We start from the raw sequence: 17432 nt of genomic DNA on the forward strand, positions 1-17432 counted from the left end.
TCGACCAACGAATTAGAATTGGCTGATCTGGCTAATCCTTGGATATAAGGTTGATCCGGAATTTTAGTCAAAGAGTTGTCCAAGTCTGACTTAAATCCTGCTATAGGATCAACGCCTACATAAGCCCTACGAATATTTGAGGGCAGCAAATTGAACAATGAAGGAGCCGAGAAAGAAGAGAGTTGGACTTCATTGTTTTAACTAGCCTGGATTCTCGAGGGCTTGAAGGTGCTCTCAAAACGCACGTCAAGCCTCTACGGTCACTAGAATTGACCCTAAATCCTGGGTTGGGACCAAGCTCATGAATGCTTTTGAAGACGGACAGTATCAGATACCTTTTGTACCTTCTCTGAGTACTGTACCTACAATCCCAATCTTTCTAGCCTCTCCCAATACGAGAGCTCTCTCAATCCTGTGATGTTCCAAGTGAAACATCTTTGGACTTAAACGTGCGATATATCCAACCACATGTTTAAAAAGCTTTACCAACTTTCAACTGGATATGTTCATCAAACTTTCCACTATCTTGGAGGACTACACCTAAATCCTTCATGGATGAGACCTGCTCAATGTCCTTACCTTCATCATCTAATAGTGGAGTGTCTAATATACCTATATTCTCATTTACGAATTTCTCATTTAGGGCAGTTCCACGATTATGTACAGTTTTTGAGCTTTTAAAGGGGCTTTTAAGTCTTGGGAGGTGGTAAAAATAGTTTTAGCCAAATGTAGGTGTTTAGATCAATTACCAATAAGACGGACAGGACAACTATTTGGCAAACCAATCTGTTGGAAAATGACGAAATGAAAAGTTTTGATGCGCTTTGAGGATACCAGTTTAAGACGCCTTGCCCCTATTCTTATTTGGACGGTAAAAGTTGGGAATCTTACCCTTGCAGGTCTTGGAAACTTTACCAAAAGAGTTGGTGATGTATTTGTCGTCTCCCTATACTTAAGGAACACATTGTGTAATAAATAATAACTTGATAACGCCTGGCAGTGTAAAACGTATTTTCTCGTTTCTGCGTTTGTTTTTCCGCTCTACACGAAAGGAATATTAAGCTCTACCACCCAATGACAAGCAAAAATACGTAGTTAAGTTTTAAACTAGACTTGGATCAATTTTTGTTGATGGTCCCACACCAACGTTAGGATCAGACGTTAAATGCTCACCAATAGCATATTTTTGAGGCACAGTTAAGTAAAGGGCTAACAAAAACACTTTCGAGGATTGTTTTTTTTTTTAGTTTTAGTTCCATTTGCCACTCCACGGCGAAACTGTGCAAATGGCACCAAACATGTGAGCCAATAATTGGACACTAATTCCTCTTTGCACTTTCTCGGTAACAAATGATGCCGTTTCTTCTGCAGATCTGGTGAATATGGCAACGGACTCCACTACTTATAATGAACGAGACTTAAACAACTCTTCTTGATATATAAGGCAGGCTTTCTTTCACGATTCTTCAGTCGCATTTTCCCAAGTCTCTTGGAACATGTCCGTCCAACCATTGTTGTTCTTCTTCTTGTTGCTTTTGGGTTCTCCTTCCTTGCTCATCCATGGATTGAGTAAGTAGCCTACTTCAAAAATGTGATCTGGCTCGATTTGGAAGCAATGAAATTGGAATCGTGTGTTAAAACTTCGCTTTGTTTTGCTCATACCGTTTTCTTTGGCCCTCAATCTCCTCCTGCTAAAATAGGTTTCCAAGCTGAGCACATTATTGTGGATGCCAAACGACTGGAGCCTTTGGTGCTGAGTACGGCCACCCATCAATGCCCATTGAGCCCATTTCCCTCGGGTCAGTGGCCTATGTTTGGCGGGCAGGTGGACAGCCGTCCCACCATCTGCACCCACGGGCGGAACTACGGGGACATGTCCAAATGCTACCAATACATCGGCCGCAGGTGGTCCCAGACCTTCCAAATGCCCGAGAGCATCATGTCAGCCACGAGCACTCAGATAAACAAAGGCTCGGACATGTGGGTGGCCAGTGGTCGAATGACGCCCAAGGGCAAATCCTGGCCCCAGTACACTAACAAGACTTACATTGTCCAGGGGCCCCAGGACATTCGACCCGGTATCGACTTGCCATACCATAGTCGCTCGCCGCAGCTACTTCACTTCAGCGGCGAGAAAGTGCTCTATGTGGCGCCTTCCACCGACTACCGACTTTGGAACAAGGTGCTGGTCAGCATCATCGATCTGGATGAGGTCACACCCACATGGATCTCGCTGACACCTTATACAAGAGTTGGGCGTGGAGTCCGATACCGCTATTTTGTGGTGGCTCCGACGAGCGGCAACACTGAACCGAAATTGTTTGCGTTTTCCGCGGCCAATTCGTATTATAGTGATGATGTGACTTTGACGAGTCAGGTTTTGGATTTGTCCACCAACCAATGGTCCACAGGCCCGAGTGCTACCAACTCTTATCGTCAATTTTCAACCGTCTATGGACACGTCCTGTTTTTCGAGGGAGAGGTCTACGTTTTCGGCAATTCAATGGGCCTTGAATCGTTTGATATGCCCGTCCATTTGGACGAGAATAACAAAATTGAAGGCTTGCACTTTCCCCTGGAAAACGGATCGGGTAAATGGACCGGGATTAAGAACACGGCCAAAAGTACCGATTCCTATTTCCTTGACTATGTGTCTTGTTCTGGCATGGTCGATTGCTAGAGAGATACTAAAGAAATAAAATACATTGCACCATTAATTATTGTCTTGGCCCTGTCCTATTGCATTGCTGAGGGGTTCGAAACCTAAACCTGATTGAGGGAACTCTGGAGAGATTGTTAATGTAAACAAATTGACTTGCTGGCCTTCAGTACGTTAGCTAGATAAGCTTTCGACCACATAACTAACTAAAAGAAAATGTATTCAACTTGGTTTTGATATTAATTATCGAGACGTTTGCCCATATTGGCGGAAAAATCGTCTGTGTCCTATTTTGCTGGATGGTTTTAAATCTTTGAACCATTGTGATTGAAAATATCTTCCCATGTATGTATACTACACACTAAAAGACATTGGGATTCCAATCCCAGCAGCGGTAAGGAAGTCCGCAAAAAAAGGAAGTCCATCTCTATAACTTGAGCCTTTCATGCCAGTTGTGCTTTGTGCTTTCTACTTTTTTGATCCAATCGTCAGTAGAAGACAATAATAATAATCTAATTGGAAGATGTTAATCAAGTTAAAATATCCGTCTCATTGGCAGAAATATGCCTGAAAAAGCGCTCAGTAACATTGTCAATTTGACAATACGTTATTACTCCGTACTGAACATTCCTGTCTCGCGAACTCTGTTGGGGGACATTTCACTTCGTGGCCTTGGAGATTGGAAAGGCATTACCTGCATTTTTAATACCCTAGTTGCCAGATTTTGGATCCAGCCGCACTTTTACTTCGATTTTACTTATGTTGCATTTTTTTGTTTCATGATTCGAGCTTGAAAGACAAGATTTGGTCCATCCAGCCTTGATTATGTTCACCCTCACATGGTCAGCTGGTCACCCTACCATCACCAAACCACAGATACCCTTGGCCTTTCAACCATTGCTTAAGAAAAAGACGCGTTCATGTTCACTCAATGGTCAAAGTGTCCTTGATACTATTTTGCAGAGTATATCACAGTTGCTGAATCACATTTCAATTCGCCAGTCACATGTATTCTTAGATTTTCCCCCACCACCAGACACAATGTATTCCAAAATCACGTCCACGTTCATTTGGCCACCGCTATGGATTGTACGCGTGATTTAGCGAGTCCACACATACGTACAGATCAGACATAGTGCTCAATTTGCTGTGCAAAACGTTTAGCTGATGGGAGCAAAATGGTTGTGCCCAAACAATGGTTGAAGCAGCTCTCAGCGTTGACTTGAGTTCAAGGTAGATTGGAATAGCTTGCTGCAGATTCGCGAAAAGCTTCATGTTGATTTACAAAAAAAACACTCAGTGCTTATTTTCAATATGATAACAAAGCTTTTTTAATGGTCCAAGAAAACTCGTTCAAATACATGAAACATTACTGATCACAAAGAAAACAGAAAGAGTAGTTACAGGCCCGTTCTAATAAATATGCTCCTCAAGTTTTAGAAAGAAAATGTGCAACCTCTCATTTTCGTTTATAATGAATGTTTTTTATGAGTAAAATATAATTATTTTAAACTATTTTTCAAAGCATAACCTGTTCGGGTATCTAGTCTGGAATAGACATGAGTGATGAAAATGCTGAATGACCAAACATGAGACCATGAAGAAGTGATACTTAATTGACTGATTCAGACGATACAAAATTTTCCTCTCCATTGATAGGTAATATCTCTAGAAGTTCGTCATCGTGCACTTGTTAGATTACATGTGTTAGCCAGTATTAATTTACGTATGTAATGATAATAAAAAGTTAAGTAAAATGAAAGATTTTCGTTTTGAATTGCTGGGATCCCATTCCCAGTAGCGATGAGGAATGTCAATTTTTCCTTTTTACTTTTAACTGTTCCTTCAGCAATCTGAACAAATTTTTCTTCGTGATTCTACTCACGTGAAAAGCTATCCATAAAATTCATCCTAGATCATTATATGAAGATGCTTCACAATAAAAAATTAAGCTTTCAAAATTTACTTATATTTTCGCCCTTCTGATTCTCTTTTTGTTACAATGAAAGTCATTGCAAAACACTTTTTTTCTGAATTAAAACAGTAACGAGTTATGAGAAAATAATGTTCTCTCATTTTTGGCCAAATCATAACCACCAAACTGCTTGAACTACTAATGAAAATGGTTTTTATTTTGCTTATTCATAAGAGCTCGTGTTCTATTTTGATCCAAAATTACAACTTCACAGCACACTGTTTCAACGAATATTTTCTAATTTTTCCTATTGTAGATCATCAAACCGAAGTACACATTTTTCACCAAAGCGTTTTCGGCAAGTATTCATTTCGATGTGACTTGTTTACAGTAGCTAATAGATGTACGTTACTAAATTTATATCTACGCAGAAGCTCTTCTAACACAAGATTTTAGCCATCTCTCACTTGTGGGTGCAATCAACGGACAAATGACCTTTCAACCTCCTCCCCTCGTCAGGAGTTGATTTTTCTTCTTTACTAGGTAATTATTAGACTCAATTCAAGCGGCAGCTCGACTATTTCCAAAAACAAAAGGAACAATTATCCCGCGAGTTCGTGTGGCTTTCTGCAATTTGGTAATGCCGTAGAGGTTCTGGCTGTGGTTTGGCCACAAATTAGAGCAATTTTCAAACCACCATCACCATCATCTTCCTAGTAATCAGGCTCATGCTAGCTTAAGCTCTTCATCCTCCCAATGGTTTGTGCAACTGAAAAGATAGTTCCAGGATCTACGAGAGCTATGTAAGGTTTTCTTTCTCTGCATCCTGTATTCCTCAACACGCTTGAACTCACACAAAGACCAGTCAGAGTTTCGCGATGGCTCTGTTGAGCACTCAAAGAAATCTACGAGATTTATGTCGGGCAATCTCAATTGACCTCCCCCCATGTGGCTGGCCGTACTCCCCGAGTGGCGTTGCTTCGCCGGAATTGTTCAAGAGTTCACGTCTGTTTTGTCCAAGCACTCGGGTGTCCAAAGAGCGTGCTAGTTAGCTGGCTAGAAGAGAGGAGTTTGCATTGAAAGACGCTCGTCTAATGAAGACATTTTGTCCCGGCGACGATGGACGATGGACCACCACAGATATTGGAGTTGGCCGTCTCCCCAGTCCGTGGGCAATGTACGTAGATCGACCGCTACCGCTACCTCCGAGCACTCCAGGGCCATCGATCGCCAGGTGAGAGCCACTGCCCATAGTTGGGATAGTATCGCCAGCCTCCGGCGATAAATATCCGCATCTCCATCTCTTCCTTAATAGAAGACCTCTTGGAGAAGTATGGACTTGCCAATAAAACCATTGTGTATGCTTAAAACCATGTTTCAAAACTCAAGTTTCTTTTCAGCAATGACATATTTTGACAACATTTAACATCTTTTTTTTTATAATTGTGATTCAACATTCACCTTTCATCCTGAAGGAGGAGGACTGATGGGAATATTTGTTTTTGAGAGGAAGTCCCTGGTTTGATTCTCTTCCCCTACCTTAATAGAAAACTTTTAGACCCCAAAAGCACATGTGCAGATGAAGCACGAATCTGAGAATGGGCTTGATACTGCCTTTAGGAAATGTTTATGCAATGAGGTGCTGTCTGGACAAGGCTTAAATCTGAGGCTTTTGCTTATGAAATACTAATGAATTATGACTGATTGTCAATGTGGACATCAGTCCATTAAAGAAATCCATAATACTGAAATATACTTTCCATTTGAATGCTCAAAACCAAATTATCAACAATAATGTACAAAGAACAACAACAAAGTACACATTCAGAAAACATCAAGTGGAGAATGCAAAAAAATGTAATACTAATACATTGTTTCCTTCTTTTGTCAGCCTCTTTTTATCATTGTGAGTGACACTTAAAAATTTTCAATAATACTTTGGTTTGGAGAGCAATGAAAAACACAACTTTGATTTGGGGTGCTAGGGTCAAAGGGGTGAGCCTTGCCTGGCCATCAAAGTGAGCCATCACATTGTCCATTTCCAAACTTCATTATGCAGTCTCATGTAGGTGATCAGTTTGGTTCTCTGCTTGTGGGTGTGGTTAGCGTCTAAAAGTTTCCTTTGGAAAAGGGTCAGAGAGGAGATTTGAACCAGTGACCTCTTTCATTGTAGTAAACTGTGCTAACCACATTGCCACGTCTCCTCCCTTATGAATTTGTTTCCTTCCGACCCTAGAGTTTGAACCCACGACATCTAGGGAAAGGATTCTTGCCTTGTTTCTGATGCGTCTTAGATAACTGGAGATTGTCTCAAAGTATTTCTTTCAAGTCTCCCTTTATACATTACTTTAAAGCAGGNGGAGATTGTCTCAAAGTATTTCTTTCAAGTCTCCCTTTATACATTACTTTAAAGCAGGGCATTTTTGATAGCCATTATAATAGAGTGTTAACAGTTTTTTCAAGTCCAACCAAATAAGTGGAAATATACAATCAAGAACAGCGATTCATTTCCCTCCCCCAAATCTCGTCCCGTTCTCCCTCTCCTTCAACTTGTCCGCTAGTTTCGACCCTCATCCCGCCCTCTCCGCTTCCAAGTTGCGCTGTCCGCGGCTGAAGCGATGGAACCCGGGTTGAAGAATGATACTGAGCGCTCGATATTTTCCCTTCAGTTCGTTCCAGGAAATGAGGGTGGGTGCATGTGGCCATTACTTCATCTTGACTAAAGCGATAGAACATAATCAAGTTTTGAGTGCACATCGCAAATACCAGTGTTTGTGCTTTCATCCGCCTATCGAATACAAGTGTTAGACTTCTAAAGCTAGTAGAAGGTAAGCTCAAGGTTGAGAGTAGTTGTTCAGTTTGTACATCGATCTTCTTACGCTCACCATCCCTGACCCCCTCGTGTGAAAAGTGAATACCCTCCCAAGAACAAAAATCTTCCCTTTCGAGCAAGGATCTGTTTTATCTCTTCTAAAATCAACACATTTGTCGACTATTTACAGCCCAATGTCCTCCGGCTCATGTCGTATGTGCTTACATTCACGTCTGCCCTAAATCACCTTCATGTTCCCCATTGTTGTTCCAGATGTCTCGTCAACATCAACCCTTTTCCATCTCGTCGACTCTCAGTTTTCCGGCTGTTAAGCGATGGACTGCTCTGATTTTAGTGGCAGTTTGCTTGTCATTTCACCCTTGTCAAGGGGCCAGAGCATTGGAAGCCAAGGAGAGCTCTCACATGTCGCATTCAGAGGAAGATTTGACAATGGCAGCAAACAAATCTCCGTTTGACTTGGAGATCCCAAGACAAGAGCGAAGGCTCTACCGTCCCAGCTTATCCGGACGTGAGGACAGTTATAGTGCGCAGATTATCGAGTATTTCGAGTCTGAGAAAGATTATCACGACGAGGATACCGAAGAGATCTCAAATGAGGTTCCAGTGTTGCCCAAAAGGGGTCTGGTCCCGCAATTGTGGCCTAATTATACAGGCCCACCGGAATTGCCCGCCGAAGAGGAACCCTGCCATGTGTCACAATTGAAGTGCGCCTATCGAGACGGTTGTGGATTGGCCATCCAAAACTACATGCTGGCCTGCTCAGCCTTGGCTGAAGGCAAGACCACCACGTGCACCACCTATTGCAAACATTCATTAATCGCCTTAATGTCCACCCCTGAAGGCAAGCGACTTATGAAGGTGAGTTGATCTAGATAAACCACCCTTTTAGTGCTTTGTACAATTGAGTGAGTGCAGTGTCAAACGAAGGAAGTTTCGGAAATGGGTCCTCCAATTTGTACTCTATTTCTGCCCAACGACGTTGAGGCTGGGCCAAGGGTGGCAGATCTCCCCCTTGTCGGACCACCCCCAATTAGGTGAACGAATATCCGATCGAAATCGATCTTTGGACTATTGTGGTCCCGGAGCTAGGGAGAAGAGGAAGAACATTTGTTTGAAAATGAATCCCACATTCAACCATTCCATCCAGGTGGGGTCTTTTGGAAGGGAGCTGACTTGGTTGACGGAGTGGTTGGTTCGAAGGATCCGAACCATCGAAGGACCCACCTGGGGCGACGTCAGATATGAGAGCTCAATTTGAACAACCAAGTAAAGGAATTTGAGGGGACGCCGATTTCATTTAGGTCATTCATCTACCAAGCAGAGAGTATTTCATTTACGTTCTACTACTGTCAGGGTTTTGAAAATATCGCACATTGTTATCGCTTTGGTCGGTGGAAGTGCATGTGTGGCCCGTTTCCCTGGGGTTCGTTGGAAGAGAATTCATTCCTTTAATTGCTAGTGGAACGGTCATGGCGTATCGGTCGTATTACAAACCGATCTCTCCAATTTCCCTCCTTAAAAACCGAAAAACTTTTCTATACAGTATATTTCCATCTCGCGTCTTCGGTAAGTTTTTGAATTTTAGGAACACTAGAGTTCGTCATATTTGATCAAAAAGATTGTTCGGGAACGAATGGATAGTAAAATCATGCGACAAATGTTGGCGGTCATGACACCAAATTTGGTGCCTCTTTTTGATCTCGTTTGGGGATAGGATGGATCTCAAGAAATGAGAAAACCGCTTAGGTAAAAATACATGCTAGAAATTATTTTTCTAGGATTACCTCCAACAGACATCTGTTTTCTGCTAAGGAATGGCACATTGGGTGGCATTGGCACTCCTTTCATAAATTTGGAGGAAATGCTGGAAAGAAAGCCAGTTCGTGCTTGATTGTCAGTTGTCAAGTCGCCATACAGTAGAAACCTGCGCAGTCATGAAAGCAATCTCCTCAATGCGATTCCATTTGGAGTTGGTTTTCATTCTCATTCTTGGCCAGCACCAGCCTCATTGGCATCATCATTTCTCTCTCTCTCTCTCTCTGTCTTTTTTCTCTCCCTCTCTCTGTGTCTTTTCTCTCTCTCTCATGGGGAGAACTTAAGCAGGCGTGACAAAGATCGCACACACTCACAAATAGGTCTGAGAACTCGCATTCACAGGAATCACATCCATATCACGAGGGGGGTAAATTCGAATCATGATCTGCCGGGATGATGACGGCCTCGAGCTTGGGCTCTAGCTAGTTAGAAAACAAAAAACCGAGACCAAGGTGATACGTTTAATTAACACGCATTGAGCCTCAAGCAGAACCCATTAACCCACACCTCGATCAACACGGCAACAGGGTAGGAATGCTCGGTTTTCATAGTTATGTGCCACAGAATCCGGATAGTAGGGAAACCACAGCGTAAGGTCCATGAGGTTCTGGTTCTGAAGCGGGACAACAAGTACAAAGACTAATGTTTTGGAAAAGTGGATGATAAAGTGGCATTAGAGTGCCTCACAGTGGTCCAGGCTCTTTTCTCGAGAGGGTTTTGTTTAGTTCTGGAAGCAGAAGACCCCCCAAGGAGACCGTGTGCGTCTTTATCCAGTCCAGCGCTTATTCCAAGCTACGACTCCTTCGATGATGGTGAAGGGCTGTGGGCAATGGGCATTCATGATAGCGATAGACTAGCCCCTCGGTTGGCCAACAACGACCCACAAAGAAGTCGTCGATATGAGAAGCCCGTCGTGATTCAGCCATAACCATAAAACTCATGATAATCTTGATGATCGTCATCAGCCACATGCATACACACATAAAAAAACACACACACACACACACACTACCCACATTGGACCCAGTTGGCAAAGCTCTTCATGTCTCCATTTCAAGCTTTCATTGCTCCGCACCCTGTTTAAGGGATGAGTGGTTGGAAAGGCTAGAACCCATCACAATCCACCCACATTCACTTGGTTTAGGACTCTCGTAAATCAAGCCCAATTGGGCCGTTTCTAGAAAACGTAATATCATTGAGTCGTATTGTGAGCGGGGAGATTAACGTATGTTGCCTCGATTATTATTGGACGGCCTGAAAAACCAACCAGGGCTTTAGCCATTCGTCAATAAGAGTAACGGATTGGCAGTTCCCGTTCCTTTGACCAAAATGAGTGATCAGTTAGACAGCCTTTCCTGGTAGCAAAATGTCCAGAGCCTTACTCGTTCCAGTTACTTTTCTAAAATCTAAATGGCCAATATTATGGCCCTAATATTACCTCATCATGGCCATGTTTCAACAAATCTGGCATATGAAATGGATATCTTTGCTAGAATATGTCGAACGTAATTGTAACACGCTAGATATTTATCTAGAAAGAACCTCTCAAAAACTGCTGAGGCGTTTGCTTATAAGTTTGACTTGATTACTGATAGTAAGCGACAATAATACTGAGACAGAACTTTGAAGATGCTCAAACTTATAATGCTTCTTTGCTGATTAATAACGTTTGCCGTAAGTCATGAAAGTCATAAAATGTGGTAGTTGAGAAATCTGGTGCAACATAAAACTCCATTTCTTGATTTTCTAATCTAACCCAAGGATCCAACCGTATTCATATGAGGAAATGTAAACTATGAAGCTTAACAAATGCAACAAGATTCAAACCGGTTTTTTTTCCTTTTTGCTTACTTTTATTTACATATATTATTTGATTGACCAACGAATTAGAGTTGGCGGATCTGGCTAGTCCTTGAACGTAGGGTTGATCTGGAATCTCTCTAAAAGTTGGGTCCAAGTCTGACTTAAAAGATGCAACCGGATCAACAAGGCCATGTATTCCTTACGAATATAGAGGCAGCAAATTAAACAATGAAGGAGCCCGAGAAAGAAGAGAAGTGGACTTGTTTGTTCGAACTAGCCTGGCATTCTCGAAGACTTGAAGGTGCTCTCAAAACGCACATTAAGCCTCTACGGTCACTACAATTGACCCTAAATCCTGGGTTGGGACAAAGCTCATGAATGCTTTTGAAAACGTACAATATCAGATACCTGTCATGCCTACTCTGAGTACTGAACAATCCCAAGTTAGGTTATTCAATTGCTTTGCATAAATTGTAACCCAGATTTTACGTATTCAAAATACGTTATAGTAAAAAAAATGCATTACCATTGATATTTAGTCTTAGGTTTTTCTGCATACGGTAGCACTTGGGTTTGATTACCTCAAAAATTTCAAGTTTTCTTGAGTGACTTTGGGCGAAAAACGAGAAAAATGGCCGATTTGTCACTGGGAAAAAGGATCGAGTAACGAGTATTTTGGGGGGTTTTAGGGTGGCAACAATTACGCCAATTTTTGATGCATTGAAATGAGAATTCCTTTTTCATTTCCTTGTCGATTTTACCGGCTCATAGGGCATCGTACTCACACCTCATATCCTCATATTCCTATAACCCTTGATCGTATTTTTTGGGTGTTGGAATGGATCTTTGTGTCTGTAATTTTGCCACTACTGCTCTGGCAAAAACATTGAATGGGAAATTCAATGAAGATTTGAAATACCTTTGAAACAAGTGCAAATTTAGCGCTGAATTAGGTTTGCTATCATTTTGCTGTTCATGATACAATAGGACTTAACATTGAGAAAACGGGAGTCAGATTTCCAGAGAAAACCTGGAAAAGTTCCAATTGAAACCCTTCCCATTTTTGGAGCCCACATTTTGACCTTTCGTTTCATCATTTTTTTTGTTCTGAAACGGAATCTGAACCATAATCAATCTCTTGATAAGAGTATTTCCATGATGTTATGTCCCTTGGGCTCCGGCTTGAATCAAGTCTCATTCCACGAGAGTCCTATAACAATTCTGAATATCATGAAAAGGCTCACTCAGTTTGGAAGTGGACTCTCCGGGTTTGATGAGCTTTGAAATCGAGCTCTTTTGTTTGTACGATCAGATCTCCCAAAGTTTGGAATGTCTTGTTTGGGCTTGTTGTCGTTGTATGTTGGTAGCAGGGTTGCTAGAGCTGTTGCTGCCTGAATTGAGAGCCCAACGGATGAATAGTCTGATCCAATCTCAAGTCAGATCTTTTGTCAAGGAATCAATTAGAGCAATCACTTAATCATGGCTACTACGAACTCCAGTGCACAACATGAATAGATAGGGAGGCCATCGGGGGCAAGAAACAACGATCGGCGTCTCTTTCGTTGATCCGTTCAAGGTTCAGTTCATCCAATGGCCGAGTGAGTACATACGTAGTAGTGAACTGTCGAATGGGTATAACGAATGAAGATCTCAATTAGGTCGTACGTAGAAAGAAGGTCCAGCAGGATCTTTCTTTCTCGTCTACCTCACATCGTGATGTTGGACGTGGTTGCCAGCCCTACCAACTACCCTAGGTAGTAGGTAGTCGAGTCGAGTAATAAAATGACTACCTTGTCGACTTCATCCCCTCCCTCTTCCATCCCTCCATCCAGCAGCTAATTCTAGGTACTAACCAAACTACCAAGTGTTGCTATACTACTTACTATATACTACGTACGTACGTACGTACGTACTTTGTAACTTCGTAACTTCCACCTTTAATGGGGGTCTGGCTCTGTCTCTCTCGTTTGGTCGTTGAAAACTCTTACGTCCGTACACATGAATGGATCGAATGGATCGATGGACAAGCGGGGATGCAGGCACTGACTTTTTTCACGACACACAGAAGCAGTTTTGAACCTTTGGAACGAATAATTTCGTGACAATGGTGCCATTCTCAGCATTGAAATCACCCGTATAATAGCGCTCTCAACGGGCCACCCTTAATGTGGCAGGACACTTTTCCGTTATGCAAGATTAGGCACTACCATCGGTTATGGATTGTTAACCCGGACCACCAGACTGAGTTGTTGCCCACATTCAAACCCAAAGTCAATTGGCTCAATTTGGCTGATCGAAGAGGTTAGCGCATCAATTGAAAAAAACAATCAAAGAAGTCCCTCGTACGAAGAAAAACTCTGAAAAGAGACTGACATTTCTCAACTTTGAGATACCTTCAGATATCCATGGAGCTGCTAAGTCTGAATCAGGCGAAGAACCCAGTCAGCATGAAACGATGAAATGCCCGATTCGAAACGGCCCCAAAAGGCTTGATGGTTTGGTGTCAGTGGTGGCGTTTTTGACAAGCTTAGCTGAGGTCTCCCTCGCCTCCTCGTTGGCCTCCTTGGCTTGGGTATTAAGATGTCAAGTTAGACAGGATTGTCGTCCGGCTGTCCACGGATAAGAGATCAAGTTCCCAATATGGCATATCGCGCAACGATCAAGTGGTAGTGGCAATTCAATTCCGATCCACCTTGCACCGTTCCAGAGAAAGGAGAAAGAGTCACCAAGTTCTTGCAAGAAGCCACTCATTTATCTCTCTCCAACCGCTTCAACCGGTTTGTCTGGCCGTCGTTTTGCCGCCCTTGGGCAGTTGTGTATACTTACAATATGTCAACCAGTATGACAGTGTGATTCTTTGTCATGTCAGGAGAAACGCAAAAATATTTTGGATGTCATCACAAGAAGTAATTGATGTCAAAATGTTGAGATTTTATGGAAGATTAGGGGCGAAATTAGAAGCCAATCAGTTGGAGCCATCTCAGGTCTTCTCGCTCATTCGTATTTTGGAATGTGGATGAACATTGAAACCGAACTCCTTGATTGGGTTCTGGTTGGCATTCCTTTGATTTGGCAGATCCTCGATCATCCATGGCTTCCCACCACAAATACACTTGGAACAAACTCACGATTGGCTGTGCTATTTCGTCTCTTGATTTGATCGAACTCCGTGACGATCTTATTACGTTTCTTCTTGTCTCTCTCGCTCTCTCGCTCTCATCGTGGGAAACGGGAAATGATCAATGATCAATCCCCAAGCACCTTGGGGAATCCAGAAAAACAATGCACACACATCTCGCTAAAAATGAACTCTGAACGTTCCAGATTCTATTTTCAAATACCAAAGGCTCGCTTGAACAATTTCAAACGGACTTCACTGTCATTGCATCAAACGGATTAAAAATGTTTTTTTAAATACTGATCCTTCCTTGTATTGAAAACGTGAATTAGAAAAGATTAATGATATAAATACTGTGTTATTGGCCAGCCACTAAAAGATGTTGACCAGGCAGTTTCTTCATGTTGCTCGCCCAGCCAATGGTAAAAGGAATTTTAGGATCGAATATGAAATGGATTCTTAAAATCAGGGAGTGAGAATTTCGATTACGACAAAAGTTGATCAAAGACGACGTAACTCCCAAAACTGAGTGACCAACTATCAATCTATCTCTTACCCTCTTTTGCAGTGTAATTGCACGGATGACGCGTTTTGCCACAATTCCAAGAAGAACATTGCCCAATGTGAGGCCGAAGTGTTCCAAGCCACCCAACCGAACACGGTGGTCTCTTGTTCAGCCGCACGCTGGATTTGTGCGGCTGATCCCCAATGTTCCACGGCCCTCGATTACTATCACCAGTATTGTGCGGCCATGTTCAAGGGCAAGAAGTGCACCAAGCGCTGTCTGAACGCCATCCACATTCTCAAGAAACAGACGTCCGCCTCCAAATTGGAGCATTGCGTGTGTGATGGATCCGAGGATTTCCAATGCCGGAAGATCAAGGATAACATGGAGCAATTGTGCTTCAATCAGCCCGATAAGGAGGAGATCCATCGAGATATCCACACCAATGAGATTGACAACGGCGCTAGCCATTTGAGCACTCCTACACACGTTCAGGCCTTATTGATGAGTGCAGCTACATGGCGGTTATTCGCTTTATGAAGGCCTCAAGTTCAACAATGTCAATCGTACCTCCGAGTCATTCCTTCTGATCAGATACCAAAAACACACAGAAATGTTCAAATTATACCGGATAACTTAAATAAAACATAGATTTATACACCGCACTGAGTCGGATATCTTCATGAAGAGCTCGAGAAACACCTCAATTTTGCCCTCGGTCCTGACAAAGGATTGAGCGTTGGAAAGAACTACAATAAAAACAAGTGAGGAATAGCCGGACTCTCCCGCCCCTCTGGAATACTCCAACCAACGTGAGGTTGAACAGGTACTAGGTAGTAATGGCAGCAGTGGGACGAGTAGTCAAAATGAAGGTAGTCCTCATTGTGGTCGATGTTGTTGGCTTGATGTCTTAATTGAAGCGTTGTTGTCCAGTCGAGTGATGAAGACTTTCCGTTGGTTGTTCAGGCATCATGAGGAGGAGGGTGAGGATGATGACGCGGGAGAACTCGCCATGGAATGCGGGCAGAGAATTAATCGTTTTAGGACTTGGCCATCATCCACTCAACGATGGTGAGTGAGTGAGTGAGTGAGTGAGTGAGTGAGTGAGTGAGCGTCCTCGCCACCACTGGTCATCAAGAAGGTCGGGCATCTTGGCCCTCTGAAGCATCATTATCTGACGGATCTGTTCCTTGTTCGTTTTAATTCTTTCACAAGATGGACACCCTTGTTTTTGGCATCTCATCCAGTTATTTACGGCTTTTGAAGGTGCCATCAGGATTATCAAACTGTCCTTGTCTAGGAACGAACAATGATTGATCAGCGGTGACTGGCGGGGAAGGAAAGAAATTGAATTTCAAATCACATTTTGAGTGGCAAGTGGACACTAATCCTCCGGTTGTGGTGGCGCTCCTGGTTGTTCGCTAGTGTTCGTTCGAGATTTAGGTCCGTCCACGATTAATCCGCCTTGACGAGGTATTTTTACCTCTTTCAGCCTGAGACTCATATCAACCTATCGGTGACCCAATGAATATCTGCATAATACACTGATAACAATTTCTTCCTCAAGAGCTCGATTCTTGGTGGTGGTAGCTCCAACGTGAGTTGAATCGATTCTCCAATGACACTCAATCATCGAGATTGACCGTCACCCTCAGGAGTATTTCTACATAGAGTGCTACAACGGCTTCAACCAAGACGACTATTCAGACGGATCAAATTCTGGTCTGAACAGCTCGCTGATCACGAACACTTCAGAAGGAGAGTGGGAGAGAAGACAACCTCAACAACATGGACCCAATTTCAACCCTAAAGGTGATTGTATTGCAGTTGTTGTGGCTGTCTTGGATGACGCCGGGAGTAGGTCAGGTTCTCGAGGGTCTGGAGCACAGCTCAATCATTTCTGACTAAGATTTCTGATGAGATGGCTTGGCTCGTCACAAACTGGATAGAGAGAAGACTCATCGCAATCATCGGCCGTGTTCAAAATCAGGAATCCTTTGGGAAGTTGAAAGAATGTTTGGAATTAACTTGCAGCCCTTGCTTGCGACGTAACAAGCTCTGCTAAAATACTGATTGGAATGGTATATCATTATTATATTAGATAAAATAATCAATGACAATGAGTTGCTGCCTCAGGAAATAGCAGACGATGCAAACTAGTGAATAGCTGCAACTCCTAGATGCGTCGACCTTTTCTTCATTACCTATATGACCCTTGGCTCTTTTTCGCTCTTCACCCTCCTCCAATTCTCAATTTTACGACTTTATGGTATACCAATGCTCTTTACACTCACCGTTGGGGATTTGAATGGTCAGCACAACAAACAATCCCGGATTGAGGCACATTTCTACATGTACTGTAGAATTTAAAAATGAAGTATACAACATGGCACAATCCATATCCATTATGGATGATAGCAGGTGGATATTGGATACCTTCCAGATCACCTATTGCTATCACATTTCCACGTACTGCTGCTATCAAGAGGTTAAAACAATCCGGGTGAGTGATGGTATTCGAAAACCGCTGTTCGGAATCTGAACCACGATCCATCCGGCACAAGTCTCGAGACTCGCCTCCACATTCCTGGAAGATAGATAGAATCAGCCTGGCCAGCCTGTTGAATATGTTTGTTTCAACTGGGAATCGAACCCATTTCGTTTCGGGTGAGCTTTCCATGTCCAAGTTGATTTTTTTGTCTTATCTCGACCGCTTCATCGCCAATCGCCATTAGACTTTTTCATCTCAATCTGTGGATAGAGCCAATCTCCCCTCCTCTCGTC

The 17432-nt window shown here is 42.8% G+C and overlaps 2 protein-coding genes across 2 annotated transcripts; both read left to right on the forward strand.

Annotated features, from left to right (window-relative positions):
- The first annotated feature begins 1425 nt into the window (after positions 1-1425).
- LOC131879492 (uncharacterized) lies at positions 1426-2717 on the forward strand. Its single transcript, XM_059225836.1, has 2 exons — positions 1426-1569; positions 1701-2717. Exons 1-2 carry the CDS (start codon positions 1497-1499, stop codon positions 2678-2680), a joined length of 1053 nt encoding a protein of 350 aa, XP_059081819.1. The 5' UTR covers positions 1426-1496; the 3' UTR covers positions 2681-2717.
- Positions 2718-7233: 4516 nt separating this feature from the next.
- On the forward strand, positions 7234-15307 carry LOC131879605 (uncharacterized). The gene is made up of 3 exons (XM_059225965.1): positions 7234-7402; positions 7660-8265; positions 14712-15307. The coding sequence occupies exons 2-3, from the start codon at positions 7660-7662 to the stop codon at positions 15186-15188; spliced, it is 1083 nt and encodes a 360-aa protein (XP_059081948.1). The 5' UTR covers positions 7234-7402; the 3' UTR covers positions 15189-15307.
- The last annotated feature ends 2125 nt before the right edge of the window (positions 15308-17432 follow it).

The sequence above is a fragment of the Tigriopus californicus genome, chromosome 4, assembly GCF_007210705.1.
Source record: "Tigriopus californicus strain San Diego chromosome 4, Tcal_SD_v2.1, whole genome shotgun sequence".
In the NCBI taxonomy this organism is placed as follows: domain Eukaryota; kingdom Metazoa; phylum Arthropoda; class Copepoda; order Harpacticoida; family Harpacticidae; genus Tigriopus; species Tigriopus californicus.